Source organism: Rhinolophus sinicus, chromosome 2 (genome assembly GCF_057876585.1).
Source record: "Rhinolophus sinicus isolate RSI-liver-muscle chromosome 2, RSI-T2T, whole genome shotgun sequence".
Taxonomy (NCBI): Eukaryota; Metazoa; Chordata; class Mammalia; order Chiroptera; family Rhinolophidae; genus Rhinolophus; species Rhinolophus sinicus.
This window is the reverse complement of record NC_142502.1, coordinates 52,934,386-52,960,712: the sequence shown is the minus strand read 5'-3', so window position 1 is coordinate 52,960,712 and position 26,327 is coordinate 52,934,386. Positions and strand designations below refer to the sequence as shown.

Here is a 26,327-nt window from a genome sequence, read left to right as displayed (position 1 = left end):
ATTAGCTACCAATATGTTTTCAGTTATTAGCAACTGGTTGGGATTTTACTTTACAAAGCCTCCAAAAGTCATATCTGTCTTTTATATATACGCATTCTTTTTGTAGCACTTAATATTATTTTTCATCCTCAGTGTGTTCATATATTTGTTGGGGGTGTGTGTACACACACATGCACATATGTATATAAAACACGAGCTATTTTTACAGAAACTGCTAAGACATTTCAATACCAGCCAAACATATTTATCTGAGGATTAATCTTCATCTATTGAATCAGGCAAGAGCACTGCCATGCATACAATTATTTAATTAGCAGCCAAATCCTCTGCCAGTCAGCAGCCGTCCCAGGCATACTGATGGGGCAGAAGATGCAAATCTCACAGTCGTACTGCTTTTTCTCATTACTACTGCAATTAGCACTTAAATTGATGCTTTAAACATACTAATTTCTGGAATAATTCAGGATTTGTATGTTACCTGGGATCGCCTCACTGCAGAGCCAACACCAGATTGCTCTGCAAATTGAAGCACTTTTGAGCCAAATAACCATCATCATATCAGACTGAGCCAATTTGCATTTGGTTTTAAAGATAACAGAATGGCAATTTATGCAAATAAATTAAGTAAGTTTACTTCTGAGTTCTCCCTGAACTAATTATAACAATGTTCTAATTTTTCATCACATCTTAAAACTTGGCTTGAAATCAACATATGCTATGTTAGAAATTTGTTGTTGCTAACGGAAGCCTTGTTTTGATTTAAATATATTGTTTTTATTCATAATTTTGATGGTAATTTAGTTAGAAAGGTAGGCACTTATTATGAATATTTAAATAGTTTTTTGTGCCAATTTTGGGTTCAACAGAAATTGAACAATCAGATTTTAATGCCTGTTACACTTTTTCCAAGTCTTGCTCAAAAATAAGTTCCACTGGATAAAAAATGACATGGTTTAGAAGTTTCTTTATTTTAATACCTGCATTTGCAAGTCAGAGTGCTAATTATGTTACAAATCCTGAATGTTTACTTTGACATGTTTAGAGTAAAATTGCTTAATACTTAAAAGTCTAGATAGGCCAAATATTTCTGGCATCATTCATTCATATTTTTGGCCTTTCCAAAAATGGTTTGGAGAGATGACCTATGTTGTCTTTCACAGCACATATTTAGCTTTTTATCTAAGTTATACTGTATACAAATGAGGAGTTTATTTGAAGGAATAATTTAGAATCTAGCTACAATAAAGTGATTAAAATAAGGGTGGGGGCATAAAAATGTAACTGAGGAAACTGGATGAAAATATACTCAAGTGTTAAAAAAAGAAAACCATTCTGAAGGGCTGAGAAGAGCTCCCGGGTAAGGCAGCTTAGGGACGGACAAGGTATTGTAGACCTCTGTCAGCAGCTCCTGGAACAGCTTCTAACAAGGACAATGCTACTCCTAATTATTGTTACTGTCAGTATTTTTCATATTATTTATTGAACTCTTAGTCTATACCAGGAACTACATACAGCAGTTTACATAATAATATCCTGCTTAATGTTCACAAGAACTTCATGAGACAGGCATGATATTTTCATTTTCACAATCATGATTAGGAAGTGATAGACAGATTTAAATTCTGGTGAGTCTGACACCAATAATCAATGCTGTAAGTTAGAAAACGGCTGGTATAAATTCCCAGACAGAGTAAGGGAGCTTCAAAACATGGAAGGCACGGTGTTACCTGCTTCATTTTTTCGGCAGGTATCTCATTTTCCATCATGGAGCTGAATACGTGGTCTTTCCCTCCACAGGCAAGGATCAATTCAGGAAGGCACTCAATGAAACCGTGGCACCTGGCACGTGGGCCCTTTAGACCTGGGCTCCATTTCCTAAGAAATAACATTAACACCGATCAAATACTACTTTCATAGCACAAATGAGATTTTCAGACAATGATGGTTTACAAAATTAAAACAGTTTTTTAAAATTAAGATTAATGTAAATTTTTAAAAGGCCATTGTTAAGTTTCAAAATCAGCCAGCATTGTCTAAGGCATCAATCCAAGGCAGCAGTACTATCACTGCGTACAATGTGCAAATCATGTGAGCTCAGTAAATGCTTAGGGTTCACAGATAGGGCGTATCTTTCTCCAGGAAGGCACGCATGTGCTCTAATGCTTCAACATGGATAAAACACTGAACTGGAGCCCTGACATGTTTTTAATGGATGCAGCCAAACGACTCTAACATAATTACTTGAATAAAGTTCTCATTGTAAGTTGTGGGGAATTACACTATGTACAATTAAAAGTACATTTTGGCAATCTTTGAGATTGTGCCAGATCCCCAGGAACGTAGGCCACCTAAATCTTACTCTCTACTTGCTGTTCATATGGCAAAAAGAAACCTATAATTAAAATTATACTTTTCAGGGTAACGGTAAAGAACTGGATCAAATCTCCTAGGCTCCAGCAGCTTCCATAAGAGACCGGGGTGCTGTGTAGGGTAGTAGCTGTATGTCCCTGCTTTACTGTTGAAACCCAATGCCCATAACTCAGTACCGTGTTGGGAGGGTTCCTGAAACTGAGCTGCAGACACATGAGGTCTCTGCTTTCCCCCTCATGCCACCTGCTGCTGGTTTGGCTCACTCTCTGAATGTGCCTTTTGGGTTCTAGGGCTATCCCATGGCGGGGACTCAACACCATGGAACCAGCTGCCATACAGCCTACTTGAGACAAACTGAGGGAGCTTCCTGAGGAGACCCCATGCATGTTTGAGATTCTGGGCGGCGTTTGTATCTAGATGCCTAAATTGACTGCCACACCTAGTGCAGCTGACAAGAGTAGTGGGTGAATGACAGCAGCCTGCAGCCAGACTGTTTTGCTTGTCGACAAGACTGGGAACCAACATTTTGGCTGCGAAGTATCTCTCAACTGGTGTGAAACACTGGTGTGAAAGAAATATTTTCATTTAAACACTGCCAATCTTGCTTGTACTATGTACTGTTCTTTTCCTTGCTAAAATAGTTGCAGTCATGTACATAGGACCTACGGGTTAAATAACTTGATGACAATATAAACTCATCTTTTAAGCACAGGTTACATTTTGAGCTGCTAGTATATAGAATTACGCAGTTCTAGACATTTTGCAGATGCACATTTTACTTTGACAATGGATTTCAGATCCTTCAAATCCATTATGCAATAACAGAAATTGGTAATTCATTTTGCTTTAGATCACACAGCACTTAGCATCTTTTCAAAAGAAGACTGATATTGTGGAGGAATAAGCCCAGTTAAAATAGCAATGTATCCAATGTTGCATGTGGAGAACAATTTAATGGAAGGTTCAAATGAACTGTGCTTCAGCTTGGGACAGATGATCAAATTCCAAGTGAGAATGTTACAACACGAGGCCATGTCTCCCTCTAGGAAATGGGCATTTTTATGGTTAAAAAAAGAAAAATCAATATTCTTTGGACAGCCTGAAAATCAAGTGACCACACATGTAAAGAAAATAATTTTTTGAAATTTAAAAACCAATTACATTGAAAATTAAAACAATTACCTGAAAATATGAAGATGGTGGTGTTCTATGTTTGGTATTGTAAGAAGAGAAGAGTCTTTTAACCACCGACCCTGGATTACCATCTGAACCAGGTTGGTGATATTCAGGGCAGTCACCAACCAGCCCTGATTTGCAGCCACATCCAGCATTGCCTGAACAGGGAAAATGCACAAGTTATAAGAATACCATGCCACTTGCTCTCTCCACTGGGGATCTGATGTCTGCTTTAACAAAAGAACAAAAAAAGAAAACAAGCATTATATCTTTAAATTACTATTAAGTAAAATAGAAACCAGAAAATAAACTGCAGTTGGATTGGAGGGAACACACACACACAGTCTCCCGTAGCATTTACAGCACAGTATTTCCTACAAAGTGGCAAATATTTAACTTTTTTTTAGAGCGGCAAAGATAGCCAGATAATACTGGTCCCCAATATTAAAACAAAGAGAAAAACTCAGTGTACTTTGAGAGCAAACACCTACATAATTCACTGTATCAAGAGCATTAGCAGCTGCGTTTAAAGAGTAAATCTCAGGTAGTCTTCTCCAGATTTAAAATCAATACTAGTAAGGCGATAGGTCTCCTTGCCAAAAGTTTATTTTTCCCAAGGAGAAGGCTAAAGACAGAGCCTTGGTTTTCAACGAAAACAATACGCCACACTGGCTAAGGGGGGGATCTCCCAATGATGTATGTGGAAGGATGAGAAGCTATTCGTGTTAGTCTATACATTTAATCTAATGTTTTATGGACAAACAAATGCTGCATTTGCTTAAGGCAAAACTAAACAGTGAAATCTTATTTAAACAAAGGACAAGTTTACACAGGCAAAGCTATTTCAATTAAATTAGATTCTGGAGAATGCTGACTTAAAGACACATAAGTTAAGATGATCTAAGGCAGTTCCTTCATACAGTTTTACAAGAGTCCTCTCTTGTTTTGGGAAATGAAAAGATGAAGGTAAGAGAAATGAGATGTACCTCGTAAATGCTTAAAATGGTACTTTCATACTAAATGTCTCACCAATAGTAAAATATTTTAAAAATGTACAAAATCTATTAGAAAATTTTTAGAAATAATTTTTAAGATATATTATTTCAGTAAAATTATTTTGCCACATTACTTAGCACTATTGAGGCAGACACACTTTCCTTCTAACTTTTGAATTTTCTATTCTGTGTTCTTTAATTTACAAAAAGTAAAATAGTTTTAAAAACATCTGGCTAAACCAATCTGTGGTCTTTTCATATACATTACAGGGAAGTTAGGTCAATGTTTCTGGGTAGGATGGTTATTAAATGTGGTGGAAGGGTCAGAATGGTCTTTAGGAACCTGTGAGTCTACTAATTACACATTGTAAAGCCTGAGTGTTGGTACAAACAGATATATTTATATGTATGTATATGTGTGTATGCCACTGTGTACACAGGTACAAATGTACAGGTTTATAAATCCAGGGCAAGTCCACTTCTAGTCTTTCTATTTTTCTGCAGAGCTGATTAAAATGCCATTCTTTGAAGTGCATGACACAAGCAGGTCATGACCACCACTCAGATAAAAAAAACAAAAAGTATTAGTTCACAAGTCACAATTCCTGAGTTCTGTAAGGGAAAAGGAAAAGAGAAATGAATAATTATATCTAATCCAGGATCATGATGATGTTAGAAGTTGTAATGTGGAGTAACTATGGTGATTTTACTTGTGATTTTACATTACAACTCGAGTGGAAATAAATTCCAGACCGAAAGCTCACATACTAGACGAGTTGGATGGATGAACCATATGTTTTTAACTTTGAAGTTTTCATGATGAAGTTGAAAGATTTCATAAAATTTATGAGACTGCCCCACAATTTTTCATTGTATGATCCAGATGTGAAAATGTAAAAAATCATGCAAAGTGATTGCTTACATGAAGTAAATGAAAAGCCATATCATGAATTGAAAACTATTATTTATCTTGTTTTAATTTAGGGAAAAGGCAGGTGGGGAGGTCAAGAACCTGGGACGACAAAAGGTCTCATGACTACTCAAATGTGCCAAGTGCTGCTCTGTGCCTCTGCCGGATCACGCCCTGTAGGTCCTGTTTCCTTCGCTCCCCTCCCCCACAGCACCCCTCCCCCACAGCACCCCTCCCCCACAGCACCCCTCCCCCCAGCACCCCTCCCCCATGCCACTGACAGTGCAGACCCTCACCAACTCTCACCTGGAATATTATAAATACCCCTTTATTCCCATTCTCATCTAATTTTTCTTCAATCCATATTTTATATTGTTACCAAAGTAAATTTTTACAGAAGTAAAACTGATTGTCATCGCTCTGCTTAAATTTCTTCAGTGACATCACACTGTGCAGAGGACAAAAGCTAACACGTCTCTGCATGACAGTCAGTGCCCTGTGATCTATCTGTTCCTGGCACATCACTCCCGCCCCTTCCCGCAGCACTACTAAATTACTGCGATTTCCCCACTTTTGCCCTTGCTCTTACTTAATGTTCTCTTTTTACAAATACTGCTCCCTCTACCTAGACTACCTGGGAAGTTCCTATTCATCCTTCAAGTGTGGCTCAAATGCTACCTCTTACGGAGAAGTCTCCCTGATTCTTCCAGACGGATTGTAGGTACTTCTTTTCCTAAGCGGCTACTGTTCTTGACGCATGTCAGTGTTATGCTGTTGAGATTCTCTGTTGACACATTTGCCCTTTAAACTACAGACTCCTTAACCTGGAAGCATTCTTTGTCACTCTAGCCCTAACACAGTACACTCAAGAACTACTCATTTTATTAAAGAATATTAGTAAAAATCCAATTACAACAATTATAACCACATTCTGCCTAAGTTACTGCACATCTGCCAAAGGCAGTACAGTATAGGGAAAAAATTTCAAGCTCTGATGTCAGAAAGACACAGGTATGAATCCTGATTTTATCCCACTTATTATGTGTAAATTGTGGGAAATCACCTAACCCTACTATGCTAGATTTCTTATTTTCAGAAGGTGTATTATACCTCCTTATAGGGGTGCTACGAGGGTAAAAGAAGGTAAGGTACTATGTGAGATATTTAATATACCACCTATAACACAGATCTCAATAAACAGGTGACTATTTTTAAAGTTCTTTTATCATGAGATGAAAAGAATGCCCTAACAATCCATTATTTCCAACAGGGACTTCGTTTGGGCCTTTTGGTGTTGATTTCTGAATGAAGTAGTACAGGGCTTTGAGGGCAGGGCTTGCAAGGTTGGGGGCAGAGGCATAGAACAAACAGTTCATCAGGAGAAGTGTGCAATTACAAGGGGACAAGGCCGAAGACAGATCCTGTAGCTCAGGCCAAACTGGAGGATGTGGAATTGATTCTCAGTTTGAGTGGGTAAGCCCAGGTGACTGCTCAGGGGTACACACCTGAAGGGGCTACGGAGAAGGGACGGTCAAGGTAACTGGGCTTGAGGGTCCTGACAGCTCGTCCTGACAGACTTCTGCATGGCTGAGCCTGGGGTGGAGTCCTCGCGTCTCCCTACCTTTTATAGCACTCTTCCTGGTAGATAAGGACTGAGGTACATGCTCCTCCCTAGAGTGGGGCTGGCTTTAGGAACAGCCAGAGATCACGGCTCAGTTCCCCAAGGCATCTCAAAGTCCTTTGCAGAGAGCTAACACTCCACAACAAAAGATTGTTTTAGTACATTCAGGAGAAATAACTCTGGGCATTCTTTATCAATTTAGCATTAACATTCGGCAAATATTCAATCCCCCTTTACCTCTTATCCACTTTCTACTTGGCATGCTACCTGCCAGGCAAAGCTAGGATGATTGTAAATACAGGGGAAAAACGGACGGGGACTGACTCCGTGTATGAGACGTTCTCCTACTAAGTGGGAATCAATTTTAATTGATTGTTAATTCAGAATTCATTGTCATGTCAAACTGTGACAGAACGGAAATATGATTTATAGTACTGTATTCATTTATAAAATTACTCTACAATTAAAACCTTATCATAATTAACACAAACCGTGGGGCTGTCATTATTTATAGGAGAGCAGGTAATGAGTTGTGTTTTGCACACATGTTAACTGAGGTGCCACTATGAAGCCAAGTGAGATGTCCAGGTAAAAATGAGCCCTGGAGAGAGAGTATGGGTTAGGGGTGCAAACTTAAGAAATCTTGGGCACGAAGTAGGCAGCCGCAAGAGCTAAAACAAGCAGCTTGAGAGCAGAGGTGAGGATTGCAGAATGGAGGTTACCTGGAGATGAGATCTGGAAAGGCAGGAAAGGTTAAAGGGGTGAGGGCATCTAAGGTACTCTCAGGGCACGACTGAAATAATCATGATTAGTCGTTCCTTAAGCGTGTACTATTTGTCAAACACTCTATTTTATGTAAGTCATTCAATTTAATCTCATTTTGCAGATGAAGACATTGTGGCTCAGAGAGGTGAAACAACAACAACAAATGCCTGCCTAAGGCTACATAGCTCTGGTAAGAGGGTATACATCTGGGATTACAATCCTGGGGAGCCAGATTCCAAGGTGCTTGCTTTTAACCAGTCTAGGCTACGGCCTATACAGTTTAGGATGTGAGGAAGGTGGTGTGGGATTTCAGTGGGGTTATGTATTAGCACATGAATGTGCTACTAGATAAGATGGAATTTGGAGAAGCTCTCTTGACAAGACAATGCTTAAGGCAAATGATAAGTTTAGATAAAGAATGAACAGACATGTAACTCATGAACACTTGATACTGGTTTGAAGATGGTGTGGTATACTAATGAAAGAGACTTAGCCTGACAGCTGAGTGTTGTGCCTTTAAATTAGTTGTAAGACCTTAGGCAAATCACTTAACCACTGATATTCATTTTTCTCATCTGAAAAATCAAGGTGTTTGATTAGGCTTGCATCTATCTTCTGTAAGCTTTAATCTTTTATCAATAAAATAATAAGACACTCATACTATATTGTTACTTATTTTTAAAAAGTTCACTTTACATCTTTCCAGGTGAACTGTAGTATTCTTGAACTCAGAGGCAGGAAAACCTAAGTCAGGGGCAGCATATACTGAGCACAGAATAAGCTGCAGAGAGAAAAGACCCACTTCGATCAGTGTAAGATGAGGTTTCTGCTGTTGGGGTGTGTGGGCAAGGCCTCACAGAAAAGAGAGGCTTCAGCTAGTTGATGAAGACCTCACACACCTAGGGTTATGAGAGGGAGGGAGCGAGGGAGGGAAGGAGAGAGTGAGAGACAGAGAGAGAGAGAGAGAGAGAGAGAGAGAGAGAGAGAGAGAGAGAGAGAGAGAGAGAGAAAGAAGCTTTGAGGTGAAGAGAACAGACATTGACAGCACTCAGGGTACAGGGCCTCAATTATCTCTAAGTTGGAAGTGATGTCTCTTGCTGGGAGAAGGTACTGTAAAGGAGCAGGACGAGATCGGAAATAAGTACTGGGGGGAATTAATGATGTGAATAAAAACTAGTGCAGCAGTGAGTTACAACAGCATGATTTTGAAACAATAATCATAGGAATTATTAGAAACAATTAGAAATTATAGAAACAACTAGCAATGTTTTGTGATTGTTTCCAGCCATAACGATTATGATTAATTTGCGTGCGAAAGCAGAGAATTCAGAGGTTGGTGGTTACTCAGAGAGGTGAGAAATTTTAGGTTACTAGTGACATACTGTTGAAAAGGACAACTCTAGGGACAATGCTTTTTGGGTGGCAAGTGAAGACATAGGGGACTGAGCTGATGGGTGAGGAGGGGGGTCAGAGATGCCAGGTCTAATGGACCACAGAAATGTTCAGTTACGCTGATTGGTAAAGATGCTGTGGCCAGAGAGCAGAGTCAGAGGGTGATACCATGAAGTGGTGGCAAAAGTGGTTGAATACAGTAATTATTCGAGTGGAAGAGTTTGGAATGCACACAATTATGATGTGGAAAAAGGGATGGATATGTGGAAGCCACTGTGCTGAATGAAAGAGCTGGGATGAAGCTAAAGACCATAAACTGGTGTTTGAGTGAGGTGGGGAAAGAGATCTAGAATTCGGAACATAGTTGAGAAAGGAATCGTACAGACATTGACAGTAAAACATAACATTGATAAAAGCAGCAGGAATCTGAGAAGAAAGAAAAATGAGGTGGGAGAGACCTGAGGAGGCAGACTTTTATTACTGGAGAAATAAGAAGATTTGGCCAGCTCAGGAGTTTCAGAGCGAATGTAGAAATGGGGTGGTGTGTGTCTGCCTGTGTCTGACTGAGAGGCAAGAGAGGGAAGGAGTGAGGAAGAACAGAGAGACGGATGAGGAGAGAGAAAAGGCAAAAAACAAAGAGAGGCACAAATATTACACACATCATCTTCACATGGAATTCATGGAGAACTCAGGAACTTCTCAAGTACTTGGCTTTATTCAAAGGTAAAACTACAATAATCACCACCATCACAAAAATCACCCCCCACCTCACCCTCACAAACAAAAAGAATTAGAGATTAGAAAATGCACACTCTCTGGAAAGATATTTTTTGGCTCTAAGGATCCTGAAGCCAAAGCCGTGCTTTATAACTTGAATAGATCTCATGTCCTCACCATTTATTTTGAATCGGTTTCAAGAATTTCCTAAGCATATTAGGCTTGGTCTTAGCATTTAAATTCAACCACATTTTCATAGTGGTGTGAGTGTTTCTGCAAAGGACAGATTTATCCAAATCTACAGATTTTTTTTCTTATTTTCTGCTACTTTATATTATATCTAAAAATGCAAGCTTCACAACATATCTCTCTGTATTTTATGTCAAATTTCATTCAATTATTGTGAAAGTGAATTATATAGTTAAAGTGAAACTATATAGATGGTGTGCATACATGATGTGACGAAAATATTTGGACAGTAGTGCACAAATTATAAAAATTGTTCCATAAATAATAGCTCTCATTTAATCATAAAAAAACAAGTATGAGGCAGGCATTAGTACTATTCCCTTTTCACAGATGGAGAAACTGAGGATCATAGAAGTTCAGTGACTGTACAGTCACACTGGTAAAAGGTGATAAAGTTAAGACTTGATCTTGGTTTTCTATTATAATTTCTTATCTGTGCTCATTACAGTATATTCTACTATCTCTGAATGATTTACATATATCCTATCTTGTTTCAAGAAAAATTTAAGGTTTACATCTGTCTTCTTTCCCTACATAACAGAAAAAATAAAGCTCCAGACAAAATTACTATGCATTTAATTATCGTCTCTGAAAAAATTTTGTCAACACAATTGTTGAAAATTTAAAAAATTAAAATTGCTTTTAATCAGCCATTTGGTTATAACTACATCTTAATATTTGATATACAGCCATTAAATATCTTTCAAACACAATTAAATTCTGGATTTAAATAATCCAGGGGTAAAACAGGAAGTCTGAGCACTGTGACCACCAAATGAAATCAACTTCATTGCAGGGAAATAGAATTGCTGGCTTAGGTGACTAAAAGAAAAACTATGACATTCAACGTACATCAAGAGATATGTTATCAGATAGATAAGATGTAGCTCTAAGGTGAATTATTAAAAGTTTTCTAAACTTAAGTGTGAATGACGATGCAATGTACAATATAGGGAATATAGTCAATAATATTGTAATAACTTTGTTCGGTGTCAGAAGGTTACTATTATAGAATTGTGGTGATCACTTCATAAGGTATATAGACGTGGAGTAACTATGTTGTACACCTGAAACTAATATATGACAACTACACTTTAACAAAACAACAAAAACAAAAATCAAAAACCCCACCAAAATAAAAAGTCTGTGAATTTAGTCCGCGGTGTCTTCAAGACTCTGTGGCTGCAAAGTCTACATAGGGAGGGGTACACGTGGTGTTCCAGCCTCTCTACCCCTCTTAGCATTCTGATGACTTGGACCCTCTCTTCTTCTTCCTTTCATTCTTTCTCCTTCTCAAGGAACCTTTTCAACTTTCCCTCACATCTCCTGATAGTCACCCTCATGACACCTTAGTGACCGTGTAGGGATTACAACAACCACGTGAAAATAATGAAAATAAGATAATGATAAAGGTTGAAATGGCTAGATAATGTTCCTATTTCTGTTCAAATTAAATGACATATAGATAATTACACCATCAAGAGTTTAAGAGAGATTTATCTCCTCAAAATTATAAAAAAAATTTTTCATTAACTTATAAAATCTAAGGTGTTATTTATGGAATGTCATGAGAGTGCAAAATACTATGGAAAGATCATCAAAAACAATGCAAGTCTGAGAAATTCACAGCCAAGAGGAGCCTAAAGAGACATAACAATGAAATATAATGTGGTTTCTTAAATAAGATACATACTAGAAAAGAAAAAGGACATTAAGTGAAAAAAAAAAAAACATTCTGAATTAAGTACAAACTTTAGTTAATAACAATATGTCAATACGGTTCATTAATTGTGACAAATGTACCATATACAGGAATTCTCTGTTCTATCTTTGCAACTTTTCTGTAAATTTAAAAGTATTCTAAAATACAAACTATGGAATTCATCGTAGGCAGCTAGTCAAAACAGTGGTTGTTAGACATCTGCTAGGAAATGCACTATTTAGTTCAAGAGCTCCCAGAAGTTTTACAAAGATGGGGAAGCCTGAAAAAAAGCTTTCTTGACAGAAAGACACAGTCCTTTAAAGGTTTAGGTCAGTTGTAAGTAATGATACAATATTTTGTCAATAATTAAAATGCTATAAGTACGTTTATAAGAATCTTTTTCAATAGCAACAGTTGTTCACAGTAACTTTCTCCTGAACTTTTACCCCCAGAAGGTTAGCATTCAGGAAGCTCAGCTGCTGTCTAACAAACTTAATTAATCAAAAAGTCATTTCCGAGCTGTAACTATGAGTAAAAGCGCTTCAAGTGCGCTAGCAAGCCTACAAGTTAATCAAAATGCTAATGCAGTACAAATTAAAGTTGTGATTAACATTTCACAGTAGCTGCTTAAGTGAATTGATCACACAAATGGGTTAAGCATTACTCATTTCCTACAGCCCCAGCCGGGAAAAGGTTGTTATGTGGGTATGAGGAGAGGAGCTGGGGGTAGAAGGATCCTTCATAATAGCATCACAGCATCAATAAACCATCACCAAATTGTCATACAAAAGCTTACAGGTAGAGTCACCTAGGGGCAAATAGCCTTCTAAATTATATTATAGTTCTTGAAGGGAGATTGCCTGCAAATACACAAGAGTAAGTACAGGTGTTTAACACCTCAAAATCCACACATTTGTGTTAGTTTTGGAAATGTAAATGCATCGCCTCTGTTGCTTCTGGAGTGGGGAACGGTGCTTTTAGTTGGTGTTTTGGGTGTTCTGCTGTGGAATTAAAATGTAGTTTTGATACTGGATGATGACTCTGCATCGTAGTGTGGATCTTTGAATTTGGAAGACTAATCACTCAGGATTAAGTTCATTTAGAATTATTTGTTTTTAAACAGTCATCCATTAATAAGACCTCAGCTGGCTCCTATGGTAAGATATGAGCTCCTGGCAGTCCGGCCAGGAAAGCAGCCTGAATTAGACTTCCCCGCCTCTATGAATTTGATAAGGTCACACTAATGTTTACAACAGACTATATTTGTTGGTAGACCATTCAGATTTGGCAGATCATCTTAAAAACATTGTGAGAATCCACACACAATACATTTTCCTTCTCAATCCTCTCCTAAGAAAGAACTAGAAGGGAAAAAGTGAAATATTTATTCATCCCATTCACTTATGATATACTGAGATCTATGTGCCAAGAATTATGCCTATCATCTTAACAGTCAATGACATTATAAATAGTTATTGATAAGGTTCCAGCATATCTAGGATGATACAAAAAATCCTCCAAATGTATGCTAATAGTATTAATATTCCCTGAAACAGAATTATAAAATACATTCAAAAACTTCATAGTGCAATTTTCATTTTAGGATCCTTTAAGACGTGAGGTGCAGCAATTAACTCTTCAAACTGTGGCCTGCTAAATATGTATAATCCAATTTTGCAAGTCTAAAAACTACTTATTTATAATCCATCCATTTTCTTTCTTAAAATAATTTGAAGAAGCTTTCTGAAGCCTATTGGACTGTATTTTCCACTTAAAGGTAATCTTTTCATTTGTTCTTAGCTATAAGCATTTAAAAATGTAAAAGGATTCTACTAAGACTATATAGAAGATTTTATCTACCACTTGCTATATCAAAACATTTCTTACAAGTATTGAATTAAGGCTTTGACCAAGTACTTCCTCTGTTAAACGTGCAATACCTGGACTATTTTCACTGCTAACTGTATTTGACTCTATGATTCTAAAACTTGTTCATTTAATTGACACTGACATTCTTTGATACATTGACAACCCACGGAGCCTGTGCTGAGTGTACCCATAGGTAAACACTCCTCAAAGGTTACGTTAGCTCTGCTCCATGGCAGTTCTATCTCCTTCCATTATCAAATATTTCTATGCTTTTTAATCTACTACAAATGGGAATCATTTGTTAATGGAAACATAGACCCAGCTATTGTCATAGTATTTCTTAGTTAAAAGAATTACGTCTATGAAAATATTTGTATCGTTGTATCTTTTTTTGCTTCCCTTATGTATTCTTTTCTATTGTCAGATCCTAATATGTCTATACATACATATCTTATCAATTAAAATGCTTTCAAAAATGGACTGAAGATGCAATGCGTTTTCAGAGTAGCTGTGGATTATAGAAAAAATACTATTTGAAATGTAATACACTTTAATTAAATTCATCAGAAATTGTTACAGAGATGAGGTCAAATGGTTTTGAAGTTTGGGTTAAACAACAACCCCACCAATAAACTTTGAGTAGTTTGCTTTTGCAAATTTAAGAAGATTCTCAAATAGAGGAGGAAAGTATACAAATCCAATTCATACATTTTCCCCCTTTTCTCTATTTATACAGCTTATTAAAGTTATTTTTGACTATCACCTTTTATGACAATTGATAAAGCCTATTAGAACATATTAGCATTAACTTGAATAGTAGCTGACCTACACATTATCTCATGTGTGAAAGAGAAGAAAGACTGGAAACTTAGTAGTTCAAAGATACTTGGCATTAAGGAAAATAATATAAAAGGACAGGTTCTATATTAAAGTTAGACGCAAGAATTTACAAAACAATGGAAACTTACCTACCAGAACATAGCTCCTTAACTGTCTTCTTTTCAGGTATTGAACCACATAGATTATCATCAAGGCAGGTCCCCTGCCTGGTTTACCTTTGCCTACTTCCATTTGGGCAATGGAACATGAATTCAATCTATATAAATTGGTATGCAGAATATAGAACTTGACATCTTCCTCAATAGTACAGAGGAGATGACTGCTATCTTCTGGGGAGTTGGTAGCTCCGTATCTTGGAGCAAAGAATCTTTGAGACTTACTGTTGCTACTAGAAGTTTGAAGTTTTTAAAAAAGAACCCGTGGGATGGACAAAGGCTACCTGTAGGGGAGCCCCATTAGTGGTGGTGGTGATTAACCAGTGCAAGAAGCAAAGAACTTAACCTAAGTAGAGAAGGAAAACCTTCAAAAATAAAAGACGATCATAAAATGTGTTTATGTGTATTTAAAAACCTATGCTCAGGTTGTTCTAGTGCATATACTCTACTATAGGGTAATCTTATAATCGTGATGACATTCTCCTTCCCCCATTCATGTATCACCAATCTGATCTTTCCCCCATTATTTCCAATTGTCGTAGTTTTAGGAAAGAATGTGGGAAGTAAATGGTTAATTCATTGCTCTATCTAGCACAATATAAAAGTCTTGAGAAGGATCATAAGCAGTTGACACAAAAAAAGCAAACAGCATATAAACTGGACACTCCAGAGTGATACAATAAAGCAGTTACAAACATCAATCATATTAACAAATCCTCTTAGAAATTGGTTAAAGTAATTATAGGCAGGCTGTTGAAAAGGGAACTAGAGTAATTAACGGGAGGTGATTTGAGTATATATTGAAAAGGAGGAATTAAAAAGCACTATTCATTGTCTAGTGGGAATTCTTGGATTAAAAAAGTGGAAATTCCTGCGAAGTTCTCACATTTTAAAACAGATTCGGACTAGAACGCAGTACGACTTTTAAATCAATTTTTATAGGACAAGGGAACCCTTATGCTATTAGGCTTAATACTGCATTTATATAGTTTTCATTTAAATGAAGATGATTTTAATGTAAAGACTTATGGCTCCTTAGAAAAGATCAGAGATATTAGAGCAGGATTTAAAATCCTGGTATCTCCACTTGGTTTCAGCATGGACTACCTCAACAAATCACCTTTAACAAAGTTATTTAACTTCTCTTCAAAATTTCTTTGTTCTTTGATTAGTGTGAAGCAGAGAGCTAATCAAAACAACAGACATTTATGGTCAGTTCTGGCTTTGCTATCAATTTGGAAAATGTAGGAAAGTCATTTTAATTTTTGATACTTCTTATTTGCAGTTTTATAAAAGCTAACATGAAGTTTTTCTTTGGTGTATTTGGCACAGAAAATATGTCACATCATTTATTACATTTTATAAATATATTTTAGAGTTAACATGATCAAGAAGATGATCTCAAGGTGAATGACAAGAATAATCAATTCTATAATTGTTCACTTTACAAATTAGAATATTTTAAGCAGATTTTTAAAAAAATTGAGATATGTACAGAAATTTTTATTCTTACTTTTGTTGGGTGGAATGGAAATGCTAGTAACAGTAAAATATTAAAAGGAATCACGACAAAAACACTTTAAACCCAAAATTGACACAAATGACCTTGCTATTAACTTCAAGTAAGAGAAGGCTGGCTGCATTGTATAATATAGTCTGACTTCAAGCCAGATAAATTACTACAACAACTGCGTTTTGCTTTTGTGAAAGATTCCCTAGGACATGGTTACTTACAATTACAGAATTTTCGTAATCTAAATGATGGCTCATGTAAAAGGTGTATTTCTATAACATGAAGAGAAAAAAAAAAGACTTCAGGGTTAAATGACTATGAGAAAGCAAGGAAATAAAAGAACTACTAAGAATGAAGATACTAAGATAGACCTAGTTCCTTAAGTCCTCAAATTGTTGTTTACTTTATAAGGTGTTATTTTTACACAGACATCAGGGGTTAAGTGACTTGCCTAAGGCAAGGCCTTATGCTAAAATAGGAGCACAGCTGAATTGATAGTAAAGCTGGTGGCTCTGAGTCCCATACATAGAACACGAGATCATGCCAACGTCCCACGAGGGCAGTAGTATAATTTTCAATCAGCCAGCAGGGCTGCAGCTGAGAAAACTGCTTGAAACGATGCTTTCTAAGGCCAACAGTATCCACATATTAAATGAGAAAACTAGGGTACAATAATTAAAACTGTCAATCGGTCACGGAAAATTTTATCCCCTCTTACTTTTCTCCCCTAATTTTCCATAGGCAGCCCTGATATTCTTTCTTCTTCCTGCTTGTTTACTTTTATCACAGTCTTACAAAAACCAATTGCAGAAATAGGAGGGTTTAGGATATGAAGCTGGTTGCTATCTCTGTACAACTAAGTTTCTAGGTGGCTTCTGAAAAGCCAAGTCAGAATTTAAGATGATCGTAACTAATTCTTATAATTTATAACAAAGGAAACTTGCACTTACAAAGTCTGACAATAGGAGGTTCATTAAATAAACTATAACCTTCACATAAAGGCATATAGCGAAGCCACTATCCTTGATATAATTAATGGTATAAATTAAGTTAAAAAGATTATAAATAACATGATAAAAAATTGGCAAAAGAAAAAAGTGAGAGGGCAAGTGTGTATGTGTGTAAATGTACAAAGAAAAAGAGGCTCTGAGCCTCCAAAGGGGAAAAAGAACTAAAACAACTATTGTACTCTAATTAGTAAATGTGTTTTTTGCAGGAATAAGGGTTAGTAATTCTAAAACTGCATCAGGAGTATGCTAGAATTGAGGAACTAAGAAAATATGTTTTGCTTAATGAGAGTCAGATTTCTCACAGGTAGAGAAAAGAGTTACAAATCTAAAAAGGAGGAAATGAACCCTTTGGTGTTGGATTAGAATTGGAGGTATTAGAATAAAGTCATGGATTTATGGATATAGACGTTTTTCACACACCCAAACATACACACATATATATATATGCACACACACACACACACACACATAAACAGATCTACAAATAGACATAGAGGTCTCTGTATACATAGTTCTATTTCCTAATCTTGTTCCCTGAGACGGTCTAGAAGCAAAGACACCCAGGGAGAGAAGGAGTCAACAAGCGCTCAGCTTTCAGTCTCTGATGCCATTCTCTGATAAAAAGAACCAAGATTCTTTGGAAAAATGGCTGATTCCAGGGCTGGGGCAGGAGAAAAGCACAAGGTGCCAGAAGGCTAGGCAGTGCTCACAAAATGACAGGGATGTCAAAGGGATGCAGGAGCCAATGAGTGGTTCAGTGATTGACTCAGAGACAGTATGAGTAGCAAACTGAAGGTAGTAATGGATTTTACCCAGTAGAATAAAACGAACACTTGTGAGTCTGTCCTTCTATAAATAAATAAGTGAAAAAAGTAAATAAATAAAGAAGGGAAAGTTCTTACAGGCAGTTCTGGGAATGATGGAAATAGAAAAATCATGAAAGTAATAACTATTTCAGGCAAAAATCACCAATGGATACCGAAAATAATGTGAAAAAGTATGATGAGAAACAGGATAGTTGCATAATCTCAATCTCAAAGTACCTACCCACAAGATACCTATTAATCACAAAAGGAAAAAAAGAACATTACAGTGGAGAAGACTGGCAGACACCACCTCAGTGTACAAAGCTAGTCTCACCAGTAATGAGACATCCATGTCACAAACCTTCTGATGATACACTGAGAGGGCAAAATATCACATCTGTGGCATTCTTGCCAATAATATATAACTTCAATGTAATTATGAAGAAACATTAGGCAAACCCAAACTGAGGAACAACTCTATAAAATAACTGGCCAGTACTCTTTAAAAGTGCCAAGGTCATGAAAGTCAAGGAGGTTAAAGAGACTTAACAACTAAATGCAATGGATTGGATCCTGGTCCAGAAAAGGGGCATTAGTGAGATAAAATTCAAATTGATAAAATTTTAATGAGTTATGTAGATTAGCTAACAGGACTAGATTAGTACCGAGGCAAGATGTTAACATTTGGGGAAGCTGGGTGAAGGATATATTGAAATTTTGTTGTACTATTTTTACAAACTTTTTATATGTCTAAAATTATTTCAACATAAAAAGAAGATTTTTTAATTAAAAATTTTAAAAATTCATTAACAAAAAGAAGAGGCTCATATTCATACAATTAGAAATGATTTTAATTTTAATATGTCGCTTTTCCAAATTTTCTACAATGAAGTGTATTACTTTTATAATTAAAGAGAAAACTATTTCTCTTTAGATGTTATTTAGAAGTATCAAAAAATATTCAATTCAACATAAATATCATCCCAAGAATCTGTATATAAAATATCTAATCGAGGCTAAAAGTACCTTTTCCATTATAGCAAATTTAGAAATAGACTCCTTTAGAAATTGCTAATTTATATTATTATATAGCCTTTGAACCATTATTGACAGAAAGTCCCAATGAATTGATTAAATAACTCTTATATGATATACATATGGATATCTATAAGTATTATCTACAAGTATAAAAATTTAATTCCTCCTGCAACTTTTCTCCAACCCTTTCTGACCCCTGGGTTCATTAACAGGTCAGTGTTTAAGGAGGAAAAAAAAGCAGTATGGGAAACACAAATGAGGATCCAGGGCCCCAGCAAAAACGTTAGGAACTTTAACCCCTGTTTATAAAGTGTGACTAATAAAGAGTGGCAAATTATCTTCCTAGAGAGGTAAACCATGTGTTAGTTACAAAAAAGGTATAAAGAAAAAATTTGTGTGTTCATTATAGCCTTACTTCCCTTCTAATTCCTGATAAGTTCGTACTTACTCCATTTTAGGAAACATCCCTATTTTTTAAAACAATAAAATAATTTTTTTCTGGTAACGAAATTGTTAGAAGCTCATTTTAAAACATTCAACCATTTTAGAGAAGCACAAAGAAGAGGTGAAAAATCACCCCAAATGCTGCTACACAGAGATGGCTACTGCTAATCTTTTGGTGGGTACTATTCTGGATCTTCTCTCTAGGCACATAGATACCTAGATATGGATATTCTACACAGACGTAGAATTCATAAATGGAATTTTGATATTTTTCAGAGTTCTATAATCTGAAAGCTACTTAGGTTATTTTCAAGTTTTTAATTTTGCAAATGATTCCCTAATGTACATCCTCATACACAAATCTTCAGACTCATTTGTTCTACTTTTAAAAACACCTTAAGTCTTTTGAAAATTTAAAAAATTGTTTTTCTTTTTTATAGAAATGTACCAAAAAAGGCTATAATGCAGAAAATCAAAATGTCTTAAAATCTCAAGTCACTTAGGTGTACTTCTCCTGCCCTGCTCCTCTCACAAGCATCTCCCAGGAAAGGCAGCTCCAGCCTTCCAGTTGCTCTGGAGAAAAGCTTTGGAATCATCTTTGGTTCCTCACTTTCCCTAAAAATGCTTGTCTAATACATTAGCAGAATCTGGTTGTTCTCCTTAAAAAAATATATGTACAGGATCCAACCACTTCTCACCAATCTCATCCATACCAACCTGGTCCAGCACCATCATTTCTTGCTAGCGTTAGGTTAATTGACATGGTTTCAGATTCCACATTGCAACTAACCTTTAAGAAATATCACGTCAACGTTTCGTATAGTATCAAAGAATATCTACAATTATCAGAAAAGGCTATAAGAATACTCTTCTCTTATTACAGTACATATTTCTGTGAGGCTGGATTTTCTTCATATACTTCAACTGAAATATCATATTGTAACAGACACTGCAAAAGGTGATATGTGAATCTAGATATGTTAATCTTCTATTAAGCTAGATATTAAAGAGTCTTTCAAAAATATAAAACAATGCTACACTTTTCATTTATTTTTTATTGTTTTGGAAAACAGTTATTTTTCATGAAAAATCATGTTATTTTAAAACATTTAATGGGTTTATTATTGTATTTTTAAATGAAGTAATGAATATTTGAGAATATCTACTTTAATTAATATGGTAAATACTCACAGATACAACGAACATAACCATTAGTGAACCACTGTTTTAGCAGCTTCACTCTCAGAGTAAAATCCAAAATTCTTACCATGGTTTACAAATTCCGTATGTGACCTGATCCCATTTTCTCTATAATCTCCATTCCCACTCCTCTCTGACCTCATTTCTAACCATATCTTTCCATATTTTTTACAACAGCCTTCCTAATTTCCTTGAATATACCAAGTAAGAACCTACATCAGAGTATTGGCATTAGCTCTTTTTTCAGTATTTGGAACATATGCCCCCAGATAACCTTATGGCTCACTCTCTTCCTTTGATTGTTTCTTAAATGTCACCTGATAAGCAAGATAGTCCCTGAACACCACATTAAAAAAATGACTGAAACCCATCACAGCAGATATTCTTCTGTCTTATTCACTGTTGTATGCTCAGTGCCTAGAAAAGCATCTGGTGCTTAGTTTACCTTCAATAAATTTTGACCGAATGAATGACTGAAATTGTCACCTTATTGCATTTAGATTTGCCTTTTTTTTTTAAATTCTTGATTTGATTCACCAGGTTTTTCTCAACAATGCTACAGTAAAAATGTTTAAATGCAAGTATGTTTTATTTTAAAACAGGAAGGAAAAAAACCCCAGAAGTAATGGGAGAAAACGTAGGTATTAGAAATGACTTTCATACCTGACATACTCTGAGGGCTTGGTCCAAGACTGTTTTGGTATCAGTGTCATAATCTGGGCACGGCAGCATGGCTCGGCTGAGATGTGCCTGCAGCAGGAGGTGTGCTTTGGTGTGAGGGCTGTCAAAGGAGTGAGGATTTGATTCAAAGGGAAGACATTTTGCCAGCTCACTATTCATATGATCTTCATTGTGCCTTACAGGCAAATCTGTGTATTCTTCCGCATCCTGAAAAAAATAATCACATAGATATATGCATTAATATGATGGATCAAAAGTATAATCATTAACGTACTTCTTAGCTTTAACTACTGACATTTAAAACACAGTTTAGGAAAACCGTAAGATAGCCATATCCTTTAGAATTTTGCTTTATTCAATACAATTATTAATATAAAAACAAATGCTAGTATTGTATAATATATCTGAAATTCATGAATGCTCTTCTTATTTATATAGTTAACAAAAATAATAGCGGTCCTACTAGGCATCAAACACTATGCTTGACACTGGGTCCACAGAACTGAACCAGAAACAGAGAGCATCAGGGACAAACAAGTTCTACAAAGAGTAATGAATATTATGATACGATGACTACCGACTGCTGAAGGGACATTCAGTTTGGGGAATTTTAGAGGGTCAGGGAAAGCTCTTTGGAAAAAGTAATATTTGAGATCTATATGTGAGTAGAAGAAATAAGGCAGCACTGGAGGTTAAAGGGGTTGAGGATAGGATTGGTGAAGTAAGAAAAGGATGAAGATCAGGATTATTAACTTAAAATAAGTTAGATTAAAATAAAATTGTTCAAAATCGAGGGTTTCCAGTTCCACATGTAAGGAGCTTGGAAGCCACCACTCCGTCCTAACAAGTAAAAAGCTAAACAGAGATTGAAAAATCAACAACTCTTCTTGGATCCATATTAGGGGAGGATACAAGGCAAACTGCTGCCCCCAAGACTGGAAATACAGACAAACTCAGAGTTACCACTGAGGAGCAGAGACTCACAGGCAGCAACCACACTGGGAACCAGTGCCAGTGTGAGAAAGCCTGAACTGCAACTGACGCATTGCGAACAACTCTGGGAGCTAAAAACTCCAGGGGGACCTAGTAACAGGAGGACCCCCACAATATTGTGGGATTTATCTTCAGGAGCTTGACGAGATTCCCACAGTAAATATCGGAGAGAAATCCCCTTGGATTTCTTGCAGGGGCAGGGGAAATGAATCATTTTGAAATATGCCAGAACACCCTATTCTTCTTAACAAAATGCTGTTTTCAGTCCACAATGGGCTGAATCTGTGGATGTGAAACCCGGGGATATGGAGGGCTGACTGTATATTTATTGAAAAAAATTCACATATAAATGGATCCGTATAGGTCAAATCTGTGTGGTTCAAGGGTCAACTGTATATCAATAATCACTGTGAATGTCAATAGTCTGAGTGAAGCGATTTAAAGACAGAGAATGTCAGAGCGGATCAAAAAACATGATCCAATTACATGTTGTCTACAAGAAAATGACTTTAAATATAAAGACATATACAGATTAAAATAAGTGGATGGAGAAAAATATACCATACTAGCACTAATCAAAAGAAAGCAAGAATGGCTATATGAATTTCAGGCAGAGTAGAATTCAAAGCAAGGAAAATCATCAGGGATAAAGAAGGGAATTCCACAATGATAAATGGGTCCATTCTCCAAGAAGACATAACAATTCTAAATGTGCATACACCTAACAACAGAGTGTCAAACTACATCAGTGCAGTGAGTGAGTGAATGAAGGATTGGTTTAATATTTGAAAATCAATATAATTCACTTTACTAATAAACTTAAGAAGAAAAAAACAATCATTTCAATGGATGCCAAAATTTTTTTTTGACAAAATCTAATATCCATCCCTAACAAAAACTCTCAGCAAACTAAGAAGGGTACTTTAATGAATTAGTAAATGGCATCTTTGAGAAACCTACAATGTACACATTTCAGTAATAGACTGAATGTTTTCCCCCTAAGATCAGGAACAAGACAGGGATTTCTGTTCTTAGTATTTCGATTCAACATTGCACCAGAGGTTCCAGCCAGTGCAAAGGGGCTGGAAAAAAAAAAAAAAAAGACAGCCAGATTGAAAAGCAAGAAGTAAAACTCTTTATTTGTAGATGATATAATCAATATAGAAAATCCAATGAAATCTATAACACAACTAGAATAAGTGAGTTTAGCAAGGTTTTAGGATACATGATTAATATACAAAAATCTATTACATTTCTGCATATTAGCAACCAAAATTCAGAACTGAAAAATAAATTTATAATGGCATAAAATATAAGAAGTGCTTAGAGATAAATCTGATGTAAAAGACCGGTACACTGAAAAGTAAAAAATACTGCTAAGAAAAATTGAAGACTTAACTCACGGAGAAATATATCCTAATTCTCTCAAAATTGATCTATGTATTTAATACAATCTCAGTCAAAACCACAGCATTTTTTTCTTTTGGCAAATATTGGCAAGTTGATTTTTTAAAGGATTCTGATCACTAATTGCAATGTATGCTTGTGTGTGTGTGTGTGGGGGGGGGGATTCCACATCAACAAATAAGTCTCAGACACTAGCTAGGTGTCCCACAGTTCAACTCAATTCTGACACTAGCTACCCAGAGACAGCATCAGATCCCATAGATTAAGTGTCCAGTTCTACAAGACTGCCCCTCTTCCCCGTTTCACCACTTCAGATGCCAACTGCAAATCCAGGTTATCACCTGTGTTTCTGACTGAGAGGCTACATTTTGGAGGTTCCACTGATCCCTGCCTTGGGTTATATTAATTTGCTACAGTAGCTCACAGAACTCAGAGAAACATTTTACTCACTAGATTACTGGTTTATTATAGAAGGATATAACTCAGGAATGGGAAGATGGAAAAGATACATAGGGCAAGTTATGGGGAAAGAGCTTGGAGCTTCCACACTCTCTGAGCTGGACACTCTCCCTAATCTCCATGGGTTCACCAACCCAAAAACTCTCCAAACACTATCATTTTGGTTTTTTTTATGGAGGTTTCATTACATAGGCATGATTAATTAAATTACTGGCCATTAGTGATTAACTCAATCTTCAGCCCTTTTGTCCTCCCCCAGGGGTTGGAGGGTGGAAGTGGGATGGGAAAGTTCCAACATTCTAACCATGTGGTCAGAGCCCCCTTCCTCTGGTGCTTTCCAAAAGTCACCTCATTAACATAAAGACACTTTAACTGATTTCATCACTTAGGAAATGCCAAGGGTTTTGGGAGCTCTGTGCCAGAAACAGGTACCAAGACCAAACATGTATTTAAAGACCAAACACATATTCCTTATAAATCACAATGGCACAATTCTAAAATTCATAAGGAAATGCAAAAGACCTAAAATTGCCCTGAAAAGGGAGAACAAAGTTGAAGAGCTAGCGTTACCCGATTTCAGGACTTAATATAAAACTGCACTAATCAAAAAAGTGAATTAAAATAGAGTCCAAAAATAGACCCATATACGTGGACAACCGATTTTAGACAAAGGTTCAAAGGCAAAGCAACACAGAAAGAGTAGTCTTTTCCAGGAATGGTAGTAGAATTATTGGGTATCCATGTGTAAACCAACCAACCAACCAACCAACCAACCAACCAACCAACCAACCAACCAACCAACCAGCCAACCAACTAAAAGAACTTCAATCCCTGCACTTTACACAAAAATTCAGTCAAAATGTATTCTACATCTAAATATAAAACCTAAAATTATAAAACTTTCAGAGGAAAACATATGAGCACAAAGGCCCTAAAGTAGGAAGGGAAAATGGTGAGTCCAAGAGAATGAAAACTGTTGTGTAAAAAGACTTTCAACTGATTTACTATAGTATACTGAAAAAAATATCTTAAATGAATATTTGCCTCATTCTGTTTAACTGAACTGGAAATATTTGTAAATTATATCTTTTGTCTTATTTTGTTTGGCAATAGTCAAACATATCACAGTTATTCTACACTATTTTGAACATTGTCTTCACCCTTTTGGACTGTTTCACGTAAGAAGTGTATGCTGACACATTAGCAGTTAATGATGTTTTGCCCCATGTGTCATCTTCGCTTACTTTTCATATGTCACTTCAGCTCTTTCCTATTTTCCCTGAGATCATCTGCCAAAGAAGAAAGACAAGTTACAATGATGGTGCTATTCTCTTTTATTTTGGGTGAATTTCAGGACTGAAGCTTTGTCGCCTCATGACTGACCCATCTCAGTCCAACATCTGGGCTCCATCCAAATCTCCATGAGCAACTGTCCACCTATCCCAGCCTTGCCAAACAGCTTAAGAAAAATGGAACAGTGGATGAGGAAGAAGATGATTCAGAAATCGAAATCATGGTCTTTTCCTTCAAGGAAATCAAAATAATATCAGAGAAAATAATTTATATAAGTAATTATTTTAAGCGTAGAATAAAACACCACTATTCAGAGAAGAGCACTGAAGTGAATTGGATGTGTTGGAAAGTTTCCCCAAAGAGGCAGTGTTTGTTCTAGGCTTAGAACAATTTGTAGGAGAGGAGAGAGGGAGAGAGTCTCTGCATTTCAGGCAGAGAAAACAGTATGAGCGGATCCATAAAATCAGATCAGGAGGGCTCTAAGGTTTAAGCCTCAGGGATGAGGAGAATGATGATGCTATTAATAGCAGAGAAGTTGGGAACACTCAGTGAGCAGGAGCTTTCTGTCAAGCATGCAAAATACACTTAAAGAGAGGGCAATAATCCAGATAGGTGGAGGTGGAGGGAGAAGAAATCAGCTTTAAATCTGTTTCATAGTCTAAAAATGTATTCATATTTAGATTTCTTTCTACTGTTCATAAAATACAACTTCTGATCTTTTA

The 26,327-nt window shown here is 36.3% G+C and overlaps 1 protein-coding gene and 1 long non-coding RNA gene across 2 annotated transcripts in view; one reads left to right on the top strand and one right to left on the bottom strand.

Annotated features, from left to right (window-relative positions):
- Positions 1-13,637, top strand: part of LOC141571690 (uncharacterized) — a 45,988-nt gene extending 32,351 nt beyond the window's left edge. The window contains exons 2-3 of the long non-coding RNA XR_012496696.1: positions 7,959-8,027; positions 13,501-13,637. This is a non-coding gene — a long non-coding RNA (uncharacterized LOC141571690). The remainder of the gene's footprint in view (positions 1-7,958; positions 8,028-13,500) is intronic.
- ASCC3 (activating signal cointegrator 1 complex subunit 3) overlaps positions 1-26,327 on the bottom strand; it is a 300,443-nt gene that overhangs the window by 4,775 nt on the left and 269,341 nt on the right. Inside the window, exons 37-39 of the mRNA XM_019738872.3 lie at positions 21,436-21,660; positions 3,553-3,704; positions 1,728-1,875 (exon numbers count right to left, since the gene is read on the bottom strand). Coding sequence (XP_019594431.3) covers positions 1,728-1,875; positions 3,553-3,704; positions 21,436-21,660 — 525 coding nt within the window. The remainder of the gene's footprint in view (positions 1-1,727; positions 1,876-3,552; positions 3,705-21,435; positions 21,661-26,327) is intronic.